This window comes from Heliconius melpomene, chromosome 21 (assembly GCF_056956725.1).
Source record: "Heliconius melpomene rosina isolate 202511_hmr_F chromosome 21, ASM5695672v1, whole genome shotgun sequence".
Taxonomy (NCBI): Eukaryota; Metazoa; Arthropoda; class Insecta; order Lepidoptera; family Nymphalidae; genus Heliconius; species Heliconius melpomene.
The window spans coordinates 9,067,910-9,094,285 of NC_140409.1; the positions used below are offsets into that span (position 1 = coordinate 9,067,910).

General features: G+C 36.7%; 1 protein-coding gene across 5 annotated transcripts in view; it reads right to left on the reverse strand.

Moving 5' to 3' along the window:
* The window catches only part of Imp (IGF-II mRNA-binding protein), a 36,998-nt gene extending 20,024 nt beyond the window's left edge, over positions 1-16,974 (reverse strand). For 2 of the 5 annotated variants that reach the window (XR_014879301.1, XM_085206314.1), the window contains exon 1: positions 148-587. Coding sequence is in view for 4 of the 5 variants with exons in the window: in XM_085206314.1 (XP_085062440.1) it covers positions 148-242 (95 nt within the window). In the remaining variant the exon portion in view is untranslated. Of the gene's footprint in view, positions 1-147; positions 590-16,771 lie in introns of those variants that run through there. The other 3 variants (XM_085206319.1, XM_085206316.1, XM_085206318.1) reach the window with 2 other exon arrangements.
* Between the last annotated feature and the right edge of the window lie 9,402 nt (positions 16,975-26,376).

Sequence of the window (26,376 nt, forward strand, 5' to 3'; positions counted from 1 at the left end):
TATAAATTTATATATTGTATATATATATACAATAATCAGTAAGTAGCACGTTTTCTTTTTTACTTTCGAGAATTATAAATATAGTTTTAGATGAAGGGAACGTTGTTTAACTCCATACGAGATGGGAGCAATGTTCACGATACTAACCTTTGATCCTGGTTATCCTCTTGTTCGAAGATTTGGTCATGATCTTCTTGTGATAGGCTCAGTTCGCCAAACTGTTGTTCCACCGAGTTCGACATTTCGCACTGATTAATATTTCTTGAAGAGAACAATCCACCACGACACAATCACCTTTAGAAATAATCGAATGAATCAGAGGTAAGAAGGCAAGCGCAATCCGGTGTCGACGCGGCCGGGACAGGATCGGAGGACAAGGATGCCCTGTGATGCGGCGATGTAATGGTCGGTGGTCGGATGCGCACACGTGCTCTGTGCTCGACAGTGAGGTGCAGGCGCGGTGTTTATTTTCGTATTACATAACAGTCGGTCGACTCGGCGCGGACTGGACCGGGGACGTGCACGTGTGCGCCGTGCGTGCGTACGGTTCGCAGCTATCGAGATCGCTACTCGACTGAGTGATGTGACGTGCGTGACTGACTGAGCCGCGGCCGCGCGAGCTACGGGCGTACGGGTGTACGGGTGTACGGGCGACGCCGGCTCGGCGCGGCGCTCCGTGCATCCATTTTGTGTTTTGTTGGAGAGTGCGCGCGCTGGGCGTGGCGGCCCGACTCCCCGCTGCACCCCGCCGCACTCCACCGCCAGCGAGCCTAGTGAGGTGCTCGTATCGATCTACTTTCATCATATTACAAAAAAAACAAGCCTCCAACCATCTTACAAATATCCAAATAAATTATGTTGTACATGCCAATTCCCGCGTAATGACAATAATTACCTACTAATATAAATATTTTGCTAAACATTTGCGCTAAACTTTAGTAAGTGGGACACGATTGTCTCACTAAATTTACTGCAAATATTTACATATTTATTTTCAAATATTAAATTATAATGTATTCATAAAAAAAACTACAGATCGATTATAACTATATAATGTGTAGTGTAACTATGCAATAAATATTATTTCATGTTATTCATTACATGATAGATAATTTTGTATATTATTCAACACATTCTAGCTTGTAATCGTACAATCGCCTACCTAGAATCGGTAAACGATTTTGTCTTTTCACATGAAAATTTGATAATTTTATTCAAAATTACTAAAACAGAAAAAGGATTGCATTTGTAGTAGATAGTTTCATCGACATAATCAAAAATACTAATGGTCAACCACTAAAATGATAGAGTTCGTGAAGTATATTCGTTAGTGGGTCCGTGCGGCGGCGCCCCGCACCAATGCCTTCCACGGCGCCCGTCCGGGGCCCCGGAGGGCGGTCGCCGGATACCGCCTACTTCGTCCGGTACAGGCGTCGCCCGCCTCGTGTCCCGCTTCGCTTCACCTTACAGAGCCCGTGCCACCGGCCGGGGCAAAGCTGCACTTCCAAGGAGAAAACGTCCTACGAGGAGCCCGCAAGCCCGCTGCCTGCGCCCTCGCTCCCACGCCACCTCGCCACCACCGCAGACAGCACGCGGTACTACGCTCCGACGATTAAAATATATAATAGAACAAACAATAACAAACAAAAATGTAGTTTGATAATAATAGTGCAGGCGGTGGTGCGCAGTGAGCGAGAGCAGCGGCGCGAGTGCGGGCTGCGGCGCGAGCGCGCGTGCTTGCATAGGCCGGCGCCGCGTCACGCGCCATTCATGACCGCACCGCGCGCGCCGCCCGCCGGCGAGCCGTCGACGCACTCTATGTACTAATAAATATAAATATTACATAACCACCGAAACATATTCCATCTCACGTAATTCATTTTATATTTAATATCAATGCAAGCAATGTCACACATTCTTGTTAATAAATATTCATATTATGTACTACTTAACAAATCGTACATTTCTTTCTTCTTTTATATAGTGAAATATGTTAAGCTTAAGAATATTAAAGAATAAATAAATTGCCCATTCACATAGCTAACAATATCCAAATAGGAACTGAATTAATTCCAAGCCAGGGTTCCAAAAACTAAGAGTCGCGACCCACTGGTGGATCGAAACTCGAAGCGAAGCGAATATTGAGTGGGCCCTGTAACGGAAGTATGTATATGCCTCTGCAACGGAAGTATGTATATTTTGAAATACTTGGTAGTTTTATTGTTTAAAACAAAGCAGCCAAAGCCAAATGTATTGTTTGGAATTTCCAACCATTCTTAAAAATAAACTTTGACGGCTATTTTGGTCAAATCGGGTTTGTAAGTGTAATCCACTTCAAGATTACCTACCGACGGTTATGCCAACAATATATAGAATATAGATATTTATCTTGCCAATGACAAGACTAAATATGCGAACTTAACTGCACACCTCCACTAGTTGGAGAGAAAGTATACGAAGAAAGGAAAAAAAGATGCCAACCTATGCTAAGAATTAATTGATTTATCAATGGATTCGTCTCGAAAAAATATTAAATTCTGGCTTACGGTTAGGTTAGGTAGTAACTATATCCACGGCTATTTGATGAAGTTATATATAATAAGTTATATATTATACTAGTAGACTCGAACGCGGCTACGCCCGCTTGAACTATATGAATATTTATTAAATATTTTATGGAATTATTTTCAGTTTTCAATAGAGAGAGGCGTTAAGAAAGTTCATTTTGGGTGACGTTTTCTAATAACAAACTTTGCAAATCGTTACTTAGCAACGGTCGCATAGCGACGGTTGTTATTATCATGGCGGAATGAATTGCACGTCAAATTAATAAGTATTTTAATATATTGGTATATATCGAAAATATTACAAATATGAGAGAAAAAAAGTATCCTATGTTCATCCCGAGACCCTCAAGTATCTCTATATGAGTATTTTATCACAATTAAATTAGTTACTTTCGAATTTATAATATAGGTATGGATATGAGGTCGCATTTTCTAATATGGTGAATATTTAAATTAAATACCATAAAAAAGGCCAGCCGTGGCGCAGGGGCACAAAGTGTGACTGTAAAATCGACTGGTTGTGGGTTCGATCTCCATTGGTGGATTTGAAATATTTGTTTAAATTAATATTTTCATTTCTTCGTCCTGGTGTCGAGGCAAGCCTGAGTGTCATATGTTATGCGGATGACACTCTAGTGACGGCCAGAGGAACGTCTTACCAGGAGGCGGCAAACTTGGCTGAAATCGGCACCTGCCTTGTCGTCGACCGTATCGAAGCTCTGGGTCTGAGAGTCTCTATGCCCAAGACTGAGGCCCTCCTATTCCACGGCCCGCGTAGGGGTCCCCCCCGTAGGGCTACTCTGCGCATCCAGGGACAGGACGTGGAGGTTCGGACTCAGATGAAGTATCTGGGTCTGACCCTTGATGGACGGTGGTCATTCGCTTCGCACTTCGCTCAGCTTGCGCCGAAGCTAGTAAACGCTGCTGGGGCCCTCGGCAGGCTCCTGCCGAATGTCAGAGCGTATCTCATAGTGTCTCATAGCGGTGAGAGCAATTCGGGGGTACCGTACGGTGTCCTGGACGGCGGCAACTCTCTTGGCAAGCGATCCGCCTTGGGAATTACAGGCGGAAGTGCTTGCCAGAGTTCATGCTTTCCGCACAAGCGAGCGGTCGCGAGGCGTACAACCATCGTGTGAGGATGTCGCACGTATCAGGAGGAGAGCGGATGAAGCCCTGATCCGGCGATGGAGGAGGGACCTAGGGTCTCCGGCGGCAGGCCTAGCGACAGTGGAGGCAGTTCGCCCACACTTGGATCGCTGGGTTAATAGGAGTTTTGGTGTCCTGACGTTCAGACTGGTGCAGGTTCTGACGGGGCACGGTTGTTTCGGTAAGTACCTGCATCAGATTGCACGTCGGGAGATGTCGCCGGTGTGCCATGAGTGTGATGCCTCCGTGGATTCGGCGCATCACACTCTGGCTGAATGCCCCGCTTGGGCCCCACAACGCCATGCTTTAATGGCGGTAGTGGGTAGAGACCTCTCACTGGCCAGTGTGGTAGGGGCTATGCTGGACTGTGAGAGGAACTGGTCTGCAATGGTCTCCTTCTGCGAATCAGTAATCGCATTGAAGGAGGCCGCGGAGCGGGTACGCGAGTCCAGCTCGAACGCAGACTCGCTCCGCCGCCGTAGGCTAGGGGGTAGAAGAAGGCGGTATGCGCATCTTCTACTCCCCCTACCCTAGAGGAGCTACCGCGGGAGGGTCAGGCTGATCTTCGTACAGGTTATTGCGGATGCCCTAGGGCACCCTGAAAGCGACGATGGCCTGCAAAAGGCGGGCCTTCCACCGAGGCGCCGTAGTAGTATGCGCGAGCGATCCTGCGGCGTCTCATTTTGGTGGGGAGGGTTCCCGCTGGGTTTTAGTGGGTACGATCGGGTTCACCGGTGAGTCTTACAGTACCGCTCATCCGTAAGGCACACCTTCCGTATGGGCGGTCTGCGTAAGCGCATTTCCCAGCGAAAAAAAAAAAAAAGCCGGGGAGTTGAGTTTCGCCACTCAACACTCAATACCTCCAGAATTCGGCGGAAAGTGGAGGACGGAGTGTCTTAACAGTAGGCTCCCTCTGTCTACGCTGCTGTGAGCGGGATACAGCGTGAAGCTGATTACCATAATAAATTGGTCATATCAAATTCACTATGATTAAAAGTAACCCGAGTTGAAGTTGACGTCAAAATTGTAATGGCAAAACATAGGAAACAATTTCATCCTTCCAAACAATTCTTTTAAAACTTTGTCGATCAGTTGTCCTTGGCCACGGGTTATTAAATAAACATGTGTAAACTAAACAAATTAGCTCGATTAATCCAGTTTTAGAATTTCATTTAAAATATGTAAAAATATCGAAAATCAAAGATCTTATTATCGATTAATGATTATTACAACAATCTAATTGTTTAGCAAAAATATTAAATTGAGATAGCAAAATATTTAGCATGCGTCACAATTGATGAAATCATGTCATACTACCGGATTTGTGTCGCCACGACAGACAGTCTCTCCTATACCAATATTTAAAAGAGAAGAAGTTCAACCTAAATTAATGTGTGTTCATGCCATATTATTGTTTATATGTCATATAGACAGAATTTTAAAAATCACTACTATTCAATTTAGAGAAACGAACACATCATATAGGTACATATATTTTATGCTAAAAGTATGTTTTTGTAAGCAACTGTTCGTATATTTTTTTAAACTTGTCGTATTAGTTTAAAAAAATGTTTATTTTAAAAATATTTTTTTATATAAGAAAATCATTTGGAACGATGAAATCACTGTAACAAACGACTTGGTCATAATTTTACTTTGCAGAGCTGGCGCTTGCAAAGAGTCCTTGTCAAAGCTACAAACGTTAGATGATATTCGTTGACAATGAGGACCCCTGTATGTAAGTATTATGAAATAATTGTCGATCTGGTTTTAAGAAGGATGTTTTTATTTGTTTGATAATCCCTTTTGAAGGGTTAGAAATATTATTAACATCCAACCAACTGTTAAACTTGAATTAGAGCAACGATTTACGACGCCATTTAAATTTAACAAATGATTGATAAAAAAAAAAGTAACGATTATATTAGGTAATACTAAGCGAGCAATATAATTATCATGTGGCGGGAGAATTCCTTAAGAAGTAACAAAAACATCCAAATACTGATGAGTGATGACAATCAGTGCTGGTGCGAAGGGCGCGGATGTCGTTGGCGATGGGCGGGGTGCACCAGGGTGCATGCGTCAAAGCGCTGCACCGACGACCCGGCGGCCAATAGCGCGCCGCCCCACCCGCCCGCACGCGCGCCGCGACGCACCACCTACCCCGCCTCAAACATCATCACGTCACTCAGTCATCTAATTGAAAGTAATGTACGATATTATACTATCAGGGTTGCTGCAAATCTCTATTTTTTATCATTTTCTAAACACACTTTACTTTATTTTACAAGAAAAGAGTAATAGCCCAAGATCCCAGAGCTGCCAGACCTACGTCATTTTAGCAAAGCTGAAATTTTTAAGACTATTAGTCTTAATATGTAGTTGACAGTGTGCCTAGTCACTAACTTGAAAGTGGGCACCTTTCAGAGGTAGCGCAAAATAACGGTATATCTCTGTCTGGGAAGATGATTAAGTCATCGGACTGGTCTGGGTGGTTATGAGGGATCATGAATTAGTCCTTAAGTAAAGCTTTAATACTAGCTAGCTTTAATTTAAATTAAAGCTAGGTAGTTTAACGGCATTTGCCGCAATTTCGAACAACCTTTAGGACGTCTGGCAGGAGTAAAGGCTCACGTAAATGATCTGGCAATAATAAATATACATTTTTTACGTCATTCCTAAAAACATATTTAAAAACGAGCGTTTTTACTTTGAAGTAGCTGTACGTATACCTTAAGTTGGCGCCATCATACTCTACTACATACTCACAAAATATAATTTAGACTATTCTTAACTATATATTAGACTATTAATCCTCAAAATTTCAGGTTTGCTAAAATCACGTAGGTCTGGGGACCCTGGGATCTCGGTCTATAATATTATTTAGCAAATTAACACTTTTATATACAGCATTTATATTTTATAATTTAATACATTAATATAAAAGTATTAAAAATATATAAAGCTTATTCGAAGTTGTCTTCATTGGCTGCAATACAGGTCTTTAAATGCTGAGGCCAGTTATCAATAGCAGCAAACACTCTATGGGAGAATTCTTCACTGCCAATCGTGGTTTAGAGCAAGATTTAATGCTCTTTAAAACTGACCATAAATCATACTGTGGATTAACACCAGGATTAGATGACGGGCAGTTTTCAGCTCTGATGAAGTCCGAAACGTTTGTTTCTAACCCAGATTGGGTGGATCGAGTTTAATGATCTGTCGTCTAGTCTTGCTGAAAGGACCACTCTTAGTTGAACATGATGTTGTTAAGGAACTTAACTACGTTCCGAAGAATGGTTTGTGATACCTTTTTCACAAAAATATATCTCAGTCACACCTCGATAGCTAACACCGTCTCCCCACTCATCACTGAGGTTGTGTAATACCGTTGTACTCTGTTACTCTGTACTAATTGGGAAGCTTCTTTAGAGCTTTCATTTTCATTTAGAGATCATTTTGTCAAATTGTGCGTGGCCAAAATATAATTAAAATTCTAAAAATGTTATTATCCGTAAATAAAAACTTATTGTGACCTCCCCTTTGCGTACCGCTTAAGTAGTTGTTTTGATTTTACCACATTTTTTTTTTTTTTAAATAAACAGTTCAGAAATGACCAGTGCGTCTTTTATAGGCTTCAAGTCATCTTTTAAAATACGCGACATGGTTTTAGGTGCTATCTGAAGATGAATCTCTCGAGATCTTTTGCTTTCGAACAGGACTTCTTCGAATTCTTTCCCTTACTGCTTTGAATGCCTTTTTAGTACGAACATTACGTGGACGGCCAAATCTTTTTCTATCAAAAAATAAGAGATTTCATTGTACCAATCAATAGTTGGTCCGTAATAGAGGCCGTTGTGGCGCAGCCGCTCAAGGTACTACTATCACAAGTAACGCGACGGTTGTGGGTTCGATCCGCACTCGAGGAAGTGAAATATTTATTTACGTTTATATTTCTTCGCTCTGGTGTCGAGGCAAAGCGCGGCGTTGAGTTCTGCCACTCAACACGCAATGCAATCGGAATTCGGTAGAAAGTCGGGAACGGAGTGTCTTAAGGGGAACCTAGTTCCCCTCTGCCTACCCTTTTGTGTGCGAGATATAGCGTGAAGCTGATTGATTAAATATAAATAGTTGATACATAAACGTTTGATGTAATACAATCACAGCGACTCTTTATCACACCACTGTATTTTAATACCACAAAATATTTTATAATAGGTATATTGACGCGAAGATAATAAACACAATAAACAATAGGATAAAAGTGACAGAGACTACCAAGTAATTTGAAATGCGATAGATAGATAGGTAAGCTATATCAGTGTTATAAACTTCTAAGTCAATCAAAGTACATATAGGTGTCGCGAAGACTAGCTCTAGACTAGAGATATTAGTTTCGAGCAAAAAGTGATTAAAAATATATTGTAGACACATGTATCTAACTTAAATATCATATATCGTACAAAACGACTGGTGGGACGATCCTCTTGCCAGATGGGCCGACGACATAAAGAGGTTGGCGGGAAGCGGATGGGTCCGAAGAGCTGAGGATCGAGTGTGGTTGCGAGAATTGGGGAAGGCCTATGTCCAGCAGTGGACGAAAGATGGCTGTTGATGATGATATATCTAACTTACATAAATTGTAACGTACGTACATAACTGCTTATCATAATTAATTATCTTACTTATCACCTAGCCTCACAGACAATACTTCGTCCTCTCCTCCGTTTCGCTTGACGTAACTCAGTGCTGCGCTTTGACACATTTAAATATGTATAGTATTTCAACTCCGAAGTCATACAATTTACGTATCAAGTTTGCGTTAAAAAAATGCATCATAAAGATTATTCATCGTAGGTCACCTTACATGGAAAGCGGCATTAATGGAAACGCATGAGCTTTGAGATAATGTAAAACCGATAAATTTACCAGTACAAAAGCAAATAATTTAATGAGGACGTCGTGGCGCGTGGCACATGGATGTGCATGTAACGCGACGGTTGTGGGTTCGATCCCCACACGAGGAAGTGAAATATTTATTTAAGTTTATATTTCCAATTCTTCGCTCTGGTGTCGAATTCTGCCCCTCAACACGCCCCCTCCAGAATTCAGCGGAAAGTGGGGAACGGAGTGTTTTAACATTAGGTTACAGATACAGCGTGATTTGATTTAAATAATTTGATAAATTAAATACAATGTCGCTTAAAATAATTAAACAACTAAGATAAAATTTTATGGTTTTTAAATCACTGTTTGGTAAATGTTGAAATTAAAAAGTTTGTTTATTTGAATACACTTGAAATATAAAACAATGAATTTGAAGTTTTGTAAAGGATTTGTTTGATGCATAAGAGTATGAATTTGGAGTTGAAAACTTATATAAGGTATTTATGACATAGAACATTTTCAATTATTTATCAACAAAAATTGTCTACTCAACTCAACCAACTTACATTTATGTTTTATTTTTTATATAATTTGAAATAGTTTAATGCTGTTCTTCATTACATCCTCCGTATTTTCTTATTTTCTAAGGTAGATGAATTTTAGCTGGACTGTTGTGGATCTGCATCAGATATTTTGGTTTTAAAATTTTCAATGGTTCAACACCTACTGGTCTGGTCCATTATGGTTTTACATCACGTTCTAGTATTTAAACTCAATTAAGGGCTATGATATGAACCCAGCCCAGGCATGATTTAGTTACACAAGAAAAAAGTTTTATTCAAATCCGTCTACTACTTCCTACTAGTACCTTCCATACGCCTATATATAAAACAAAAGATATTTTAAAAAATCCTAGATTTATGTCCTTTAATATACTCAATAGATAGATACATTTATAAACTTTCTCATTTTTATAGATAATTTTACTTAAGTTGATACATAATAATTAGTAATAAATAATCGTGACGACTTGACGAGCACGCGCAGCTTCCGGTTTAGTATTAGACCGTGAGGACGCGCGCTCTGTAGCCGCTGCACGGGTCGGGTTGCGGAGAGGGGACACTTGGTGTCAACGAACCGACGGAGGAAACGTTCGTCTAGACCACGGACACTTACTTCAATTAATTCAGAGAGATTGGGAACAAAGTTCTGTGTCCTACAAAATCTCCGCAAAAACAGAACAGGAATAACAGATTCATGAGGCCATATTAAATATAGAAAATGCTTAATTCAATCAATACACCTTTGGTGCACATATTACTTTTTAATTGGAAAAATAAACGTCCTATTTTTCAGTTATAATCCAATTAGATTGTCTGTTATATTATCCTTAGTGGACGCAAGTTTGTCATACAACACTTGACATCGCTGGCGCCTATGTGACGTGACATGAGAAGCGGCGCAGTTACAATAAATGACGTCGTTCACGACATGACCCGGACGACTCCAATGTCCGCGTATCAGACGGTATTGTATAGTCTGGAGTGACACTCTTGTGTTGTGACTGCTAGCTAAACAGCACCATTACGTACTAAATGTTCTTTTTTCGTGATATTGTTGTGCCTAAATGACTGAGAGAATAATAATCGATTGCGCCCATATTACATACCCATATTTTCAGCCAGCCAAGTCAACAAAGTTGTTGTGATTTGACGATGAGTTTAACTTATGCGAGCAAACTGTTTCTTAGATGGACCGTAATCGACATTACCTATGGTAGTTTTTGGTAGCTTTTAATATAGTGAACATATGTAGTTATATATTATTAAATATAAATAGGTAGAGCAATAAATAAGTAAATCGGGCATATTAAACGTTCCAACTCGGCCGCGTGTCCATCGGACGCTTAAGGGCGAGACGGCTTTATGTTATGGTTATAATTAAAATTCACATAATAAGGGGTCGGAGGGGCTGGAGAGATGCAAGGCGCTTCGCAGAGAAAGTGCATATAGCGAAGTGTGCAATATCGTAGTAGCAAGGGGCGAGCGCGCGTGCCCGAGTCACGTGCGACTGCACTCGCCACCTCACCTTCTCCTTTTTATAGACTTGCCTGTCTTTTTGTGTATTTGTAAGTCAACCGACCACCTCGTATTCCAACTTTACGCATTACCCGATTGTACTAACCGATTTTATCTCCGTTTTTAACACCTGACATTTTAATGAGCCGAAATATAGATTATGTTACATTTACTCTCGTCTCGTCTACATAAATGTAGACTATATACAAAAAGTTAAAAGTTAAGTTAATACTGTAGTTTTAACTACAGTTCAAAATATTACTATGAAATTATTTATTCGAATATAAAGTCTTGTCATCCTGAATAAATTTGCATAATCTTAATTCCAGTCCAGTCAAGTGCGAGCCAGCCTCGCCTACCGAAGGTTACGTATCAGCTTCAAGATTGTAAGTTAACGGGAAGTTATAAAAGTTGACAAATTTAAATTTGATAGAGTATTTGATATTTGGTTTTGTATGAAATAAACTACAATTATATGTTAGTAATATTTTTTTCATCTGAAATATAAATCTCGATTTAACGAGTTTTTTTTCCTTTATTTGTATTGTAGGTTATCACTTCTTACCCAATTATTACGGTACTAGGTCCACGGGAGAAGTACCCCTATAGACTTCGATAACGTGGCGAATTTCATTAAAAAGAATGTATAAATTGCTCGTATATATTGATTGCTTTGGCTTAGAAGCGTGAAGCTGTGCTTAAAGGGTCCACAGACTATGTTATTCGATGTTAATTAGTACCTAATCAAAAGTTGAAGTTATAGATATCAGATTGATGCCTCCACGCAATCTCAAGATAAATAAAATGGGCTTGACAGACGGACAATAAAGTAAATCTTTAATGTTTCTATTTTTTTTTTCTTTAGAAATACAGAACTCAAAAAATGTAAATTCTAAGCATGTAATATTATGAAATCATAATACGTAATTTTTAGGCAATTTCTCTAATTGTATATGTAATTAGGTCATAAGATACACAATATTTATCAGAATAAAAAAATATTGAAAAATGTTCGATGATTACGAAGACGAAGCTTGTACAAGAGAGTTTTGTTATTTATATGAACACACAAGGCTAAGAAGGATTCAAAATGACTTAAAGAATAAGTCGTTCGACACAAGATTTTTTTTTGCAGTTGTTAATTAGGTACCTATATAAATTTCATCTACAATCATTCGGCAACGTATACCCTCAAGAAAGATGAAACCAATGTTTTTTCAGCTAAATTCTTTATTCTGCGTATAGCAGAGCAGACAGAGAGAACCTAGTGTCAAAACACTCTGAATTTGAGATTTGAACCTTCACACATCGTTCCACTGCACTAGGATGGCCAGGTGGTATGGTACAATTATGTATACTATAAATTACTTGGTTTTTGTGTTTTTGAGCCAAAGCAGAGAAAAATATTTCTAAGTAAAAAATCTAAATAATAACAATAAGTTTAATCTGAATATATGCACTAGATAAGCTGGTGCCAACGACCTCTGCGGGCGCAACAGTTCTCCGGGGCGAGTGACGCGCGCACAGCTGCGCGATTCCCGCAAAACATCCACGCCCTACGCTTCTCTAACCATCGATAACTCGAAATATTAAAGACTTCGAATCTACTTAAAATAACATATCATTTTTTTAACGAACTGAGTATTAACATATTTACTCAAGAAAAACTATGTTCTAATAACAATCGAGGGCAATCACAAGCAAAAATCAATAAAAACCGGTCAAGTGCGAGTCGGACTCTCCCCCCATCTAGGGTCACCAATTTCAGGATTGTATGTCAACGGTCTTATAAAAGTTGACAAACTTAACTAAGCACTCATTTTGCGCTCCAAGGGATCGTATAGACTTGAGTATTTGATATGGCCTTGATTAATAAAGTGATCCTTTAATTGTTCGGCTTTTTCGTTTGGGACTCGGAACCCTAAAAGTAAACTAATTATTATTTATCACAAAGTATTTTAAAATAACTAAAATATATATATATACTACTCCGAATGTTCTAGATAAAGAAACCTGCATAAAAATTAAAAAAAAACCCAATACTTTATCCGGATTGACAAGCAAGGTAGCAAATTATAAGAATAATAACATTGGTTGGTAGAGATCTGCTGGTGGAATAATATTGGAAACAAAAATAGTTATATGAAGTATACAAAGTATAGATAATGGTTATATAACTATACTTGACCGCTACTATAACCGCTTGAACTATACGAATATTTATTAAGTATATTTATGAAATTATTTTCAGTTTTCAATAGAGAGATGCGTTAAGCACGCTCATTTTGGGTGACGTTTTCTAACAACAAACTTTGCAAATCGTTGCTTAGCAACGGCGGTTGTTATAAACATGGCGGAATAAATTGTATGTCAAATTAATAAGTATTTTAATATATTGGTATATATCGATAATATTACAAATATGAGAAAAAAAAGTATCCTATGTTCATCCCCAGACCCTCAAGTATCTCTATATGAGTATTTTATCACAATTAAATTAGCGGTTTGGGCCTGATTGCGTAAAAGACAGACAGACAGACAGACAGACAGACAGAGTTACTTTCGAATTTATAATATAGGTATGGATGGATAACATTATATAGAGGCCGTCGTGGCGCAGCGGCACAAGGGTGTGACTGTAACACGACGGCTATGGGTTCGATCCCTACTCGAGGAAATAAAATATTTATTTACATTTATTTTGCATTTATATTACGTTTCTTCGCTCTGGTGTCGAGGCAAGCAGGGGCGTTGAGTTTCGCCACTCAACACGCAATGCCTCCAGAATTCGGCGGAAAGTGGGGAACAGAGTATCTTAACACTAGGTTCCCTCTGCTCCCTGCTGTGCGCGGGATTCAGCGTGAAGCTGATTTAATTTAGATTTTTTTAAATTCTACAATGTCATATAATTCTATAGGTTATAATTTCATTTAAATATGTACTAATTAGTACAAATAAGGTGTGCTCATATAATATTTTATAAGAAGAGAAAACTGCTTCATAAAAATACGTAGTCAATCGTCGAGATATATAAAAATATCATCATAACTCATCCAATTATCACTTCTTTCTTAAGTTTTTCTATTTCGTGAAATTGTTTTAACTTGCACGTCCTTTTAGTTTGGACTGCGAAAGCCAGATAACCGAGATACTTAACGTAGGCAATACGAGCACAAAGAGAAGTAGTAAGTAGTAGGGGTACACCAGGGGAGTTCCTCAAAGATTAAGTATCTTTGATTAGAACTGTAATTGTGAATCCTCGCACAAGATGAAATATTTTTTAATGAAGGTGTATTGAAAGCCCAAAAATGAAGACTTGACAAATTTCAGTCCAGCCCAGTCCAAATCTTTAGGACCAAAGGGTCCTTAAGGTTTATGTTGGATACGGTATAGTATTTATAATTTAATTCAAATTCAAAATATTCTTTATTCAAATAGGCAATTATTATAAGCACTTTTGAATCGTCGAATGAACATGTGAACAAAAAGCTACCACCACCGGTTCGGAAGGCAGTTCTGCTGAGAAGAGCCGGCAAGAAACTCAACAGTTGCTCTTTTCAAAATCAATGGTACAACCTATTACATTTGCTGGCAGCTATCCTGCATTACATTCAATAGACATTAATTCTATACATGCTTATCCTCTAAATACTCTTGAACAGTGTAATAAGCTTTACTTGTTAGAATTTTTTTTACAGATATTTTAAATTTTGGTAGTGGCAAACTAAGAATACACTGCGGAATTTTATTATATACACGTATACTCAGACCCATAAAAGATTTATTAACTTTTTGGAGGCGAAAACTTGGTGTAACAAGCTTATCTTTATTTCTCGTTCCTATCGTATGACTGTCACTATTTTTGTTATGGCAATGTATATTTTGTCCGACAATAGTTATTAAGCTATGGAATGTTGTTAAGACTATGAGAATTTTTTTTATTAATAATTGTTATTATATTTCTGTCTAGCAATAGATATTAAGAAAAAAATATATTTTTATCTCACATTTATTATTCTACAATTGAATAATTAAGTGGCAAATTAATTAATGTTAGTTTAAAAGTTGTTTTTCTAACGTCGAAAGACAACAATCTTAGACATCGATCTATTTTTAGATATTTATTCATATTTTTAACCCCCTACTGTGGTCTTCATAACTTTCTTTTTTAAGAAAATCGTTTAAACTAAAATAATAATATGTCGACATTATTTTATTCATTCACCTGTATTGAGTGATAATTGTATTTGGGTCTTATTGGAGGCGTCCCAAGTTATAACAATTTTATTTTTTTAACCGACTTTCAAAAAAAAGAAGGTTCTCAATTTTTTTTTTCCAGCCACACGATTAAACGAAACCCGTGATCCTTCAATCGCTATGTACTATATAGTATAGTTACTATTATAGTATTTTTTCTCAAGTAAGGTGTGGCTATCAAACAATTCTTCTTTAGGTCTTCAATAGCCACTTGCAGCAGTGAAAAAAATAAAACTTTGAATCGAACGGCCGTTTATATTCCGTTGTTATATTTGCCGAGTAATCAAATCTCATACTGTATTTCATGTTAACCTAACAATATGAAATTTCAAATGAAATTGGTTAAATTTTCACCACCCAACTCGCAATGTCTAAGGTTCTGACAAAAAATGGTAAAGGGAGTGTGACTTGACTAGCTCCACTAGTCCTCCTACACTGTTGTGCGTAATAAAGATTACTAAAAGGGTACAAATTAACGTTAACCTAGAAATGTTATAAAAATGCTCAAAGATAAGATTTAACATATATAGTTTCAAATATGATAGATAACATAAAATTACCTCATAATACATTGGCGAATATTTTTTGGTTCAAATTATCAGCAACACAAAACTATTAAAAAAAACCATTTTAAAAATGTTGCGTCTTTATAGAAAAAAAATATCAACTTCACGCTGTATCCCGCACACAACAAAGTAGGCAGAGGGTACCTAGTGTTAAGACACTCCGTTCCCCACTTTTTGCCAAATTCTGGAGACATTGCGTGTTGAGTGGCAGAACCCAACGCCGCGCTTTGCTTCTACACCAGAGTGAAGAAATGAAAATATAAACGTTTATTTAAGTTATTTCACTTCCTCGAGTGGGGATCGAACCTACAACCGTCACGTTACAGTCATACTCTGTGCCGCTGTCGCTGCCGCTACTCTTTTTAGAAGTATCGGACTATTACATCATAAAAGTTGCCTTTCAAGTTACAACTTTACAGACGTACATATATTGATTTACATACGTATTATGTTGTTTTGTGTCAAAAAGTAGGTAATAAGCAGATAAATGAAAAGATAACAAAAATTACTTTAAATATATTTTTAGATATACACAAGTAGGTAGGTACTTTATGATAATTAAGTATTAATTCTTTTATTATGTGTATTGTTATAATACAGGAATTTTTATGAATGATTGAGCGAGTACAATAATCACAATAACAGGTTTAGATTTGCGGATTTCTTTTCATCGGCCCAATGTTGTGTGTGTGTGTGTATTATAAATGAGATTTTGTCATTTAGAATAAATACTATTTTAATATTATTATTTAAGTACGTATACATGCTGAGCAACGGTATGTGCAGCAAATAGTGCTATTGATATAAAAATATGTAACCGTACGTTTCAAGGAACAAGAGCATATAACAACAGGCTTTACAGGCGAAGTGTGCAATTGTGCATGTTGAACTATAAGAATAGTTCACGCTCGTGTGCAGTTTGCACTTGTTTCCTTGGTACATACTGTAAACACATGACTGAACCCATAGTTTAAGATCTGACCGAGAACAAATGCCATAATTAAGTTGTAACATTTAGACCTGATAATTATTCATGCTATTATAAACAGAACAACATAACAGATACAAAATGATTCTTTTAAAGTTCATAACATCATCTAATTAATTATCTTGTATAAATAAAACAATTAAATAACAAAACAGTCCGCTTCCCTGCTTATAAAAATTCCAATTAGCTATAATAAGAGTAGTTAATAATTTAAGTCATAACACATATTTCCTTATGGCAAATGCAAGATGTCGGGCAAGAGACGAGGGGAGCTTTACATACCTGTCTTCGTAGGTGGGAGAGGCATCTCCGGAGCCATCTTGGGACACGTCTCCGTCCATTCTCTATTGACAGTCGGGCAGTGGGCAGAATCTACTATGGCTAGCGGAATGCACACACCGGCGGGTGCGGCTGACACAATGTGCGCGCAAAGAAAGCGCCGAATACGACGCACAAGCGAGCGCTCCCGGAGGCGACTGGTCGCGGTCGGCGGCAGCGTCGGCGGCGGCGGCGGCGGCGGGCGAGGCGCGGGCGTGAGAACGCGGCGCCCCGACGCCCGCGCGTCGCCAGGCAACGCCGGTGCACCGGTGCACGTGGCCCGGTCCGCCCGTCGTCTCACGGAGCCGTGCTCGTGGCTCTCACCGGGACTCATACTCATTTCATCAATCCATACTCTACACTAATACTATTTTTGCTACAAGCAAGCTTAACAAGATACGTAAAGGTTCATGTGTAACGGAATTATTATCCTTTAAAAATTCTAAAAAAAGTCCGCGACAGCTGACAGCTAAAGATTATATTATATAGGCCATTTAGCCATATGTTGATTATGATTTGTGAATAACCAAAAATTTTTATAGTTTTTTTCTTATAAATACGAGTATTCTATTTCAAACATACTTTCTTTTACTTACATGATATTTCATGAGTTTTTTAATTGATTACGATCAATGTTTAAAAAAAAAATATTCTCATATTGGGCAAGTCTCTTCAGATAATGGTCGGATTATGAGATAGCACGTCTAGGGCATGAAGATGAATCATATATTAATCTGACGAGCTTGATTATTTCAAAGTGACGAAATAGTTTTTTCTAACACTGCTGCGAGCTTGTGTCACATCCAAATCGTTAGATTATCATATAAGAGATTTTTTTCAGGTTCTCTTAACACCCCCTTAGAAAATCTGACTCTCTCGATGACTCTTATTTTTTTTTTTAATTTTTAACTCTTACATGCGACCACCTCCATCATGGAAACAGTCAGATTAAAATTTACATTTTTAAGAATACGTAGATCCATGCAATAGCTTTTTTTACATTTTTGAAAATCTATAGCCGCTCATCTCACCGGTCAAAAGATATGTCTTATATGACATTTTTGTCTTGTTATCACCTAAGCTTCGCAACCCAATAGGTCTCTATGACGCTCGAGCAAATCCCGAGTTAGCATCATCGACTCCCCATCTATATATATGTAAAATATAATTAATCCAATTATATTTTATTTTCTATAATATTATCATTTATAACAGTAAAAAAATATATAAAATGCGGTTTTAGTAAACAAAAATACGTTTTGAAAAGTTGTTACTGGTTTTTCTAGCTACCTCCACAATTTATTTTACTTCTGTGTATGCTCATAACTCGAGCATGTGAGTTAGGTGGATTTCAATTCACTAAATTTCCGAACCAATTTAACCGTTTTTTGTCACCTAACTCATTGTATTCTCACGAAGGATCTAGGCCGCATAAGCATGGGAAAGCTGCATTGGCTTCTAATGTTTTTTTTTTACTGTCCGAAATAGCGACACACTACTTGTTTTGTCTTTAACCCTTACGTTAACAATCCTTAAAGTTAAATTTTATTTTCACGGTCTCTATTGAATATTTTTGACATTTAGATCAAAACTGAAAGTAGATACCTGTGTATAGGGGCTTGTAATTATGTATTTTTTTCAAAATTTTTGAGACATTATATATTGTAAAAAAAATAAGTTAATTTTTTTTCAGCGCAGTTTTTATATCCTGCTCCCACCTTTTGGTAGGTGTCAATTCACCACTCCGCAAATTGACAGGTCTATCAAAATGATGTACGTCCTCATGATGGTTTCTGTTATTTTGAGATATAGGTAAGTAGAGGAATACTTAATTATTTTGTAACTTATAGCATCAGATAGCTAACTAATAGGTACCTATTCAAAAAAAAAAAGCAGCACAATCATAGTAAAAACAAATCCTTAGAAGGCAGTACAGCTTCCTAATGCTTATGTAGCTAGACACTTTAAGTAATAAGATATTACAACAGTTTGATTAGAGTACTAAGCAAAACAATTCAACTTACAAAGAAACAAAAACAGCATTACTTGATAAGTAGGTCACTTGTCAGGTGACTTAAATGAAATAGCACACAGCTTTATTTCTGTTTCTATTAATGCCTTAATTTCTTAAAAACCGAAAGTACCAAAAAACCGGTATCACGGTATTTTCGCATTTCGGGAAATTCGGGACAGAAAAAGACAGAAAAATATGTTGATCAACTTTTACTAAGACGCTATATTTATATCTTAGAGATTAGATGAGCTGCTAGAGTAGGTACCACGTCAGGTACATCAAGACTTTCATTTTTGTTATGTGGGTGGAAATTGTTTGTCATGTTGTTCTTACATATAGATTATATTTTCGTTTATCCCAGTATTCGCTTTATTCCTTTGGAAAGACCATTCATTTTCTGTGCTCAATTAAAAGGGTTTGTATGAAGAGGTTGATGATAGTCGACGAGGCGAGATTTGAGATCAAGTCGATTGGTCACTTGATCGGTTTTTTCATAATCATATCCTTAATTCGATTCTGTCGTGACTCAGTGGCATATGCTTGTGACTGTAAACGCGACTGTTCTGGGTTCGATTCCTACTTGGGGAAATGAATTATTGTTAATTAATATTTTTATTTCTTCGGTCTGGTAACAAAGCGAAGCGCGGCGTTGAGTTTCGCAACTCATCACGCAACACCTTCAAAATTGGGCGGGTAGGTGGGAACAATCTCTTAACACTAGGTTCCCTATGATGATCTTTTTAACATGAACCTACTACCACTACAAAATAATGTGAAGCAAACATTTGGTATAGCTGTTAGTACTGCAGTGCACAGCCCATAGGTATAATGTATAAATGTATAATTTATTTATAAGTAGTTGTTACTTGTTAGGTACTGCTAGTGTCTCGTAATTTGGCACTTCCTTAGTTTTTGGTTTTTTGGTTTAGTTTGGTAATAAAAACAACTAAGAATCCTAAAATATTTTTTAACTTTTAAAAATAATCACCCTTCTTCGTCTACGTCACTACTATCGTACTTTATCCCGCACATTGCAGGATAGGTAGAAGGAAACGATCCTTTCTCCACTTTCCGCTGAATTCTCGAGGCATTGAGTTCAACGGTCTACCGTAAACGAATCAAACTCGACGCGGTTGTTTCGCCTAATTACTGAGCTCCTATGGCCACCTTTCAATTCATCATCAGACCAGCGCTATGTTTTTTTTTTTACCTCAATCGGCAACCAGAAAGTAGATATAGATACTTAATTTAACTTGATTAGATTTGAATACAAAAATACTGACAACCATCGGGACAGGTTGAAACTAAATAGGCAAAAGCTTTTGAATAACCTAGTGATATAATATATAAAACATAAGAAACCTTAAACGGTTACGTCAAGGTTTTTAGATAAAGTTGGATAATACTTATCAAAATTTTACAGAATAAAAGTTATGTTGTTATTCAGTTCTTTTTTTAATATAAATTTTGGCATTGTTAATAACATAACCTCGTCCAGGTATAGATGTTCTAAACTCCAAGAGTAAGTTCTTTTGTTATGACATAAAATTAGGTCACTAGGATCGTCGGTAGTGGTGGGGATGGGCGTGGCGACAGCTAGAAACCATAAGCAACGACGTTACTAGGAAATGGAGATCCGATGCTTACCTAGCGCTTAATGCCTCAAATGCTGCCTTTGTATTTTTAACGTAACCTTACACTCTAATTGTTTAGCTTAGAGTGCAGGCGATTAATTTTTATCAAGAGGCTTCATCCGGTTTTTAATTAAATATTTTGTAGTCATATTTTATAGTTATATATTTTTTTATATGCATAAGATAAGATTATTTTTTATAACTTTTAAATAAATCTTTACATTCATTATATCATATTTTACACAAATAATTCATCATTTACATAAATTAATCATTGCAAAGTGATGTAAAAAAATAATAGTGACGATCTACAGATCAGAAACAGACTACTCTATGACATATTAAGAATTTTTGTGTACTAGCCTGATAAGTATAGCTGATATAATTAAAAGCTTTGCAAGTATTGCGCGCATGAATGTAATAACTTGCACTTAAAATAAATATAAATTATATCAAATTACATCTTCTAATTTCATATATCCATAAGTTTTACAGTTGCACAAAGGTAACATTCAGGTTTGTCGCAATAGGAAAGCGGAAATATGAAACGACGATTTCAGCCTGCAGCCTCTCGCTCTCCACACGTAATTGTGTCAGCGGCGCGACTGCACGTTGGTGGTTCACCTCCCCGACCAGCTCGGCGAGCTCCACAAACGTGTGGATCAACGACCGTTCCATTCACCCGGGGAACTGGGAAATTACCCTGTCAGATCATTTATTATAGATATTACCTAAGCGCACCAATAACTATGCAACCAATTTAGGAAAAAAAGAAAAAATAATAGAAAGCGATTTCAAAACTATACTTTTATACCGAAACTTGACGTAGACTAAATTTTACAATATAATATTTTAATTACTTCGAAATAGTGAAAATTGCAAAATAATAAACGAAATTATTGACGCCTACACCAAAAAAAATTTTTTTGCGAGTCGGTATTTTATTTAGCTTTCTTTTCTTCAGTGCGACCACAGTACCTACCTACGCTTTTTTAAATAAAAAAAAGATTTTTTTAATCAGTCCACATATGACTGAAAAATCGACGGACAAACAAATAAGGTTACGAATATAAAACCACAGGAGGGTACCTAATTGAAAAAGTTTCAGGAAATCGCTGATATGATATTCCTTATCAGAAATATTGTTATGCAAACGATATGTTTTGTAGGATAATAACTTAAATTAGTGACCTCGTGAGGCATTTTTTTAGAGAATAGCTGTAGGAATAGTTATCTATAATTAATGAAATAGAATGTATCAATGTAGTACCTACCTATGTATTGAAGTACTTAAATACTTGTTGCATTGTATTTGAATGATCCTCTTAAGAATCTCATTTTAGGGGCACAGTCGTGCTTCTGTAAACGCGACAGGTAGTCGGTTCGATTCCCTTTCGAGGAAGTGAAATTTTTAATATTTTCATATCCTCGCCCAGGCAACGTGCCACGTGCGCCACTCAACACGCAATGCTTCCAGAATTCGGCGGACTTCTCGTGGATCTACACTTATGAAATTTGTCAAGAAGTCAGTAGGTAACAATACGAGCAAAGGAAAATTCAGAAAATGGAAAAAATAAAATTATAGGAAAGACAACAGTCATATACCCTCAAAATTAAGTTGTCAACTTTTGAGAAACTATGAGAATGGCACGGAGCCCTCAGTGGGCGAGATCGAATTCATGATCGTCATATTACTACGACGGCATAAACGGCATCAACAAAATAAAGTAAGAGTACCCATATATTTATATATTTTATAATGCTATATTATAGTGCCCAAAAAAAATTATATTCATAATACTTAGATATTTATTTTCCTTGTCTTGGCAAAAATGTTTACGTAAGTTCAACGAATAAATAGTACTGTAGTCTTTAATATATAATTCTCGACATTCACGTGCAAAACATGATATATACGAGGCAATAAATAAGTGCACTATAAAGGGGTGCAGAGTATATAAGGTGGGGGTCGGACGGGGACGGTTACGCACTAACTAATAGCAAGCACCTAGGCCATCTAGGTGGAAGCCGAACACTCCCCCTCCCTTATTCTGCACTACCCCCTCCCCACTATCGCATCATAGGCGTAAATCAGTGTTGACTGTTGATTTCGAAACTGCATCTAGTACCTACTGTACGATCTAACGATAATTCGACTCTCGACTTTATATAACAAGAAACTGAAAACTAGGTATTTTTTATACTACTATTAATTTTAAAAATAACATGATTTAAATGTTACAAAACAAACGTATTCATTGAAAAAGGTGATATGATTCTAAAAGATTTGTTATTATAATAATGACAATAGTAATATATTACAACTAATTTATAAATATTATCGCTAACCACATCTGGCCTAGGTTGGTTATTGGCAATTTCCCATTGCCCATTGCACGTAGGTGAGGGGTTAACGCTTTTTTTTGAATGATTCGATGTTGTTGTAAAGTCTACTGGGCTGGGCAAACATTTTATCTCTAGTCGAATAAGAGATTTGGACCTGATATTCTAAGAATTTAATAACACCACATGGCTGTATTTATACGAGTCATAATTAAGAATTTCCTATACAGTTGTGTATATAGTCCTACAAGGCGACTAAATTCTTTTATAAATTATAATTATATCTAATAATTACATTCATATTATAATCAAATATTGTTTTAGTTATTATTACAATTATAATTTCTATCATAAATGCAATGGTGATGATATAGAATTTCATGTGAAAGAATACAATAACGCACATTTTACTCATAATAGGAGTATATTTATAATTTGACTTATCTAGCAAAATATTATGTTCTATTATAAATATATGATTAAAAATCACCGTCAGCATTTAAAGGGGCCTTTATAGGCAGCACATTACTCTTCTCTTATCGACTATACTGTCACGTGAGGGGACCAAGATGTGAGCAGCTTTTTGGTTGAAACTTTGTCCGGGATACACAAACTTGTGTGTCTGTGTTACGGTTAAGCTACTATTTGTATGTGAAATTGAACTAATGGTTACTAAACTAATGGGTGGGTTGGTGGTTTTTAGAGTTCTACTTAAGAAAAACAAAACCCTTATGAAAAACAAAGTGAACCTATAATGTTCACTTTGTTTTTCATATATCTGCCCGCCCGCCTGTCTGTACGTCCGTCTTCCAAGATCCCTTTTCTACTGTATTCGAGAATCTGAAATTAATTTCTTCAGTTCCTTAGAGAATAGTAACAACTAGACTTAAGTAAACGTGAATGCAATTAAAAGATACGGCACTTTGTGTGTTTCGAATTTGCCGCATAGTTATTGTACGAAATTTGCCGCGTAATCAAAACCTGAACCGAGTAGGCACCCTTCGGTTGTCCTTGAATTATAAAATTACAGAAGAAACTTACAGTATCAACAAACGAAAGAAAAATAAAAACAATTGTATATAATAGAAATAAACCAATAAAAGCAAACTTATATTGTAGTGTATTTTATACAAAACTAGCGACCCCCTTGCGGCTTCGCCCGCTTTTACTACTGGATTATTCATATAATGTATGTTTGCAAAGCACTTAATATAATGTGAAAATTAATTAAACCCTAATGCAACCCGCATTTTCGTAGTTTCAATAAGGATTTTCCAATTGTTTTACACAGCAAGGATTTTTTAGTAGGTACCGTAATTTTAAATCTGTGCTACTAATCTTTTCAAGTACTTATTAAAATATATTTAAATGACTATTTTTAGATAGTTAAATGACTATTTTTAAACGGAAGAAATTATAAACAAAAGCCTACCTACTAATAACTACTACAAAAAATATATCGCGCTGAAATAATACATTCAACTCTAATTATCCAATACGTGCAAACTTGTGGTTAATGCTGAAGAGGGTATTCTGTCCCTGATGAAAAGCAAGCACTACGTGGCTGCATGTGAGGAAAATTAAATAGAATGCATCGGCCGGGAATCAAACACGGGCCGCCCGCGTGGCAGGCGAGCATTCTACCACTGAACCACCGATGCGTGTAAGGCAGGCGGGCGCGGCGGACGCATGGCGAGTGGCGAGCCGTTTCGCAGCAAGGATTTTTTGATATTGTAACAACTTCTAAAGTACTTATTAAAATGAAAAACAGTAAAGACAGTTTTGATCTACATTAAATGGCCAACGTAACTAATATACTTATTTATATGCTGAGAGTAAGGGATAAGTAAAACTTGAGTCGATACTGCTGAAGTGTCAACGACGTGATGTGTCAACAATTAAATGCGTTTTTCTCTTAAACTATTCGCAATTTCGAAATTGTGTAAAACGCAAATTTTATCTTCGTTTAACGTAGAAAATTAATAAAGTATTTTAAAGGATAAGGATTAATACCATTATGGAAAAATATCCCTCACAATAAAAAATATATTGAAATTATTATTTTTAGACAGAAATATGATCACTACACGTTATCCTTAAAAGATAAAAATATGCTCTCGCGGACTTTTTTGTAGATCTCATTGAGAGGAACAATACTCCAGTACATTTTTTTCATGTAGTACTTACCATTAAAGCAGCGCATGCGCGAAAGTGTCTCAGCGGGTAGGACTTTATTCATATTTTTCGTATTTATGTTAATTTACATAAGAATGTACAAATAATAAACTATATATAAACCTTCTACGAAAAATACTCGACCTAATGGTGAAAACCGCAATAAAATCCGTTGGGTGGTTTAGAAGAAGAAGAGTTAGAAACAACAGACAGACACGAAAAGCGACTTTGTTTTATAAGATATAGGATAGGATGATTGCAATATGCATACTCTCCCAAAACCTCAGTTTGTCCACTTTTAAATCATGCTTTTGAAGACCTCAAAGTTGAAAGGGAATGAATATGGAAACCTTGATAAGCTAGTTCGACTCGCACTTAGGTTTTTTTATTATCATTCGCCACTAGTTTGTAAACTATACGAGCACATACGGGTAACTCATGTATGTAAAATAGCAAACTCTCTCATTCCGTACATATTTTATCTTGTTTACATTTTGAATTACAAAGTAACTGTAATAATGTTTATTTAGAAGTTTAAAATAGAATGCACTGTGAAATAATGAAATTTGTTTTTGTAAAACTTCTACTTATATGAATTTTAATTGTTTTGTAAAAGTGTTTTTTTTTTAATGATAGTTCATAATAATAAGCAAGCGAAATGGAAAATGAGCCAGGCATTATATAGCCAGCTCCTATTTCCTTGTGCATCAAGCAACTCTGCGTGACTGATTGTATTATATACCTACTGACTATTATTTTAAAAATGAGTTTTGCCCCTCAACACGCAATGCCCCCAGAATTCGGCAGAAAGTGGGGGACGGAGTGTCTTAGCACTAGGTTCCCTCTGCGTACCCTGCCGTGTGCGGCATACAGCGTGAAGCTGACTTTCTTTTTTTTTTAAATTAAAATGAGTGAAGTAGAGACACATTTTTAAGCATTATGCATATTCATAGTTATTATTTAGATACGACTGTTGTTCTGTATCTGAAGTTACGAATGAATGTAAAGAAAAAGTTCATGTTTTCATTTTGCATTTTTTGTAGAATGCAATATAATTGACCTTAAAAAATATATTCAGTACTATATTTGTTATTACTTTAAAGATTACCTATTATTAGTATTACCTATTACTTTGAGAAATACTATTGAATTAAAAAAAGTAGTATGAAGTACGTGATTACTAATAATACCTAGTTTAAATGTGATTTACTAAGAGATAAATAAACATAGTTATATTATTTTTATAAATTATATTTATTTATATTTCATTAAATTTAAATTGAAATAAAAATGTTGTTAAGCTAATAATAAAAATAATTTTTGCCGTGTGATCCCGGCCTAGAATAGGATCACCCTGGTACTGATGGTGTCGTAAGAGGCGACTAAAGTACGTGTGGTAGAGT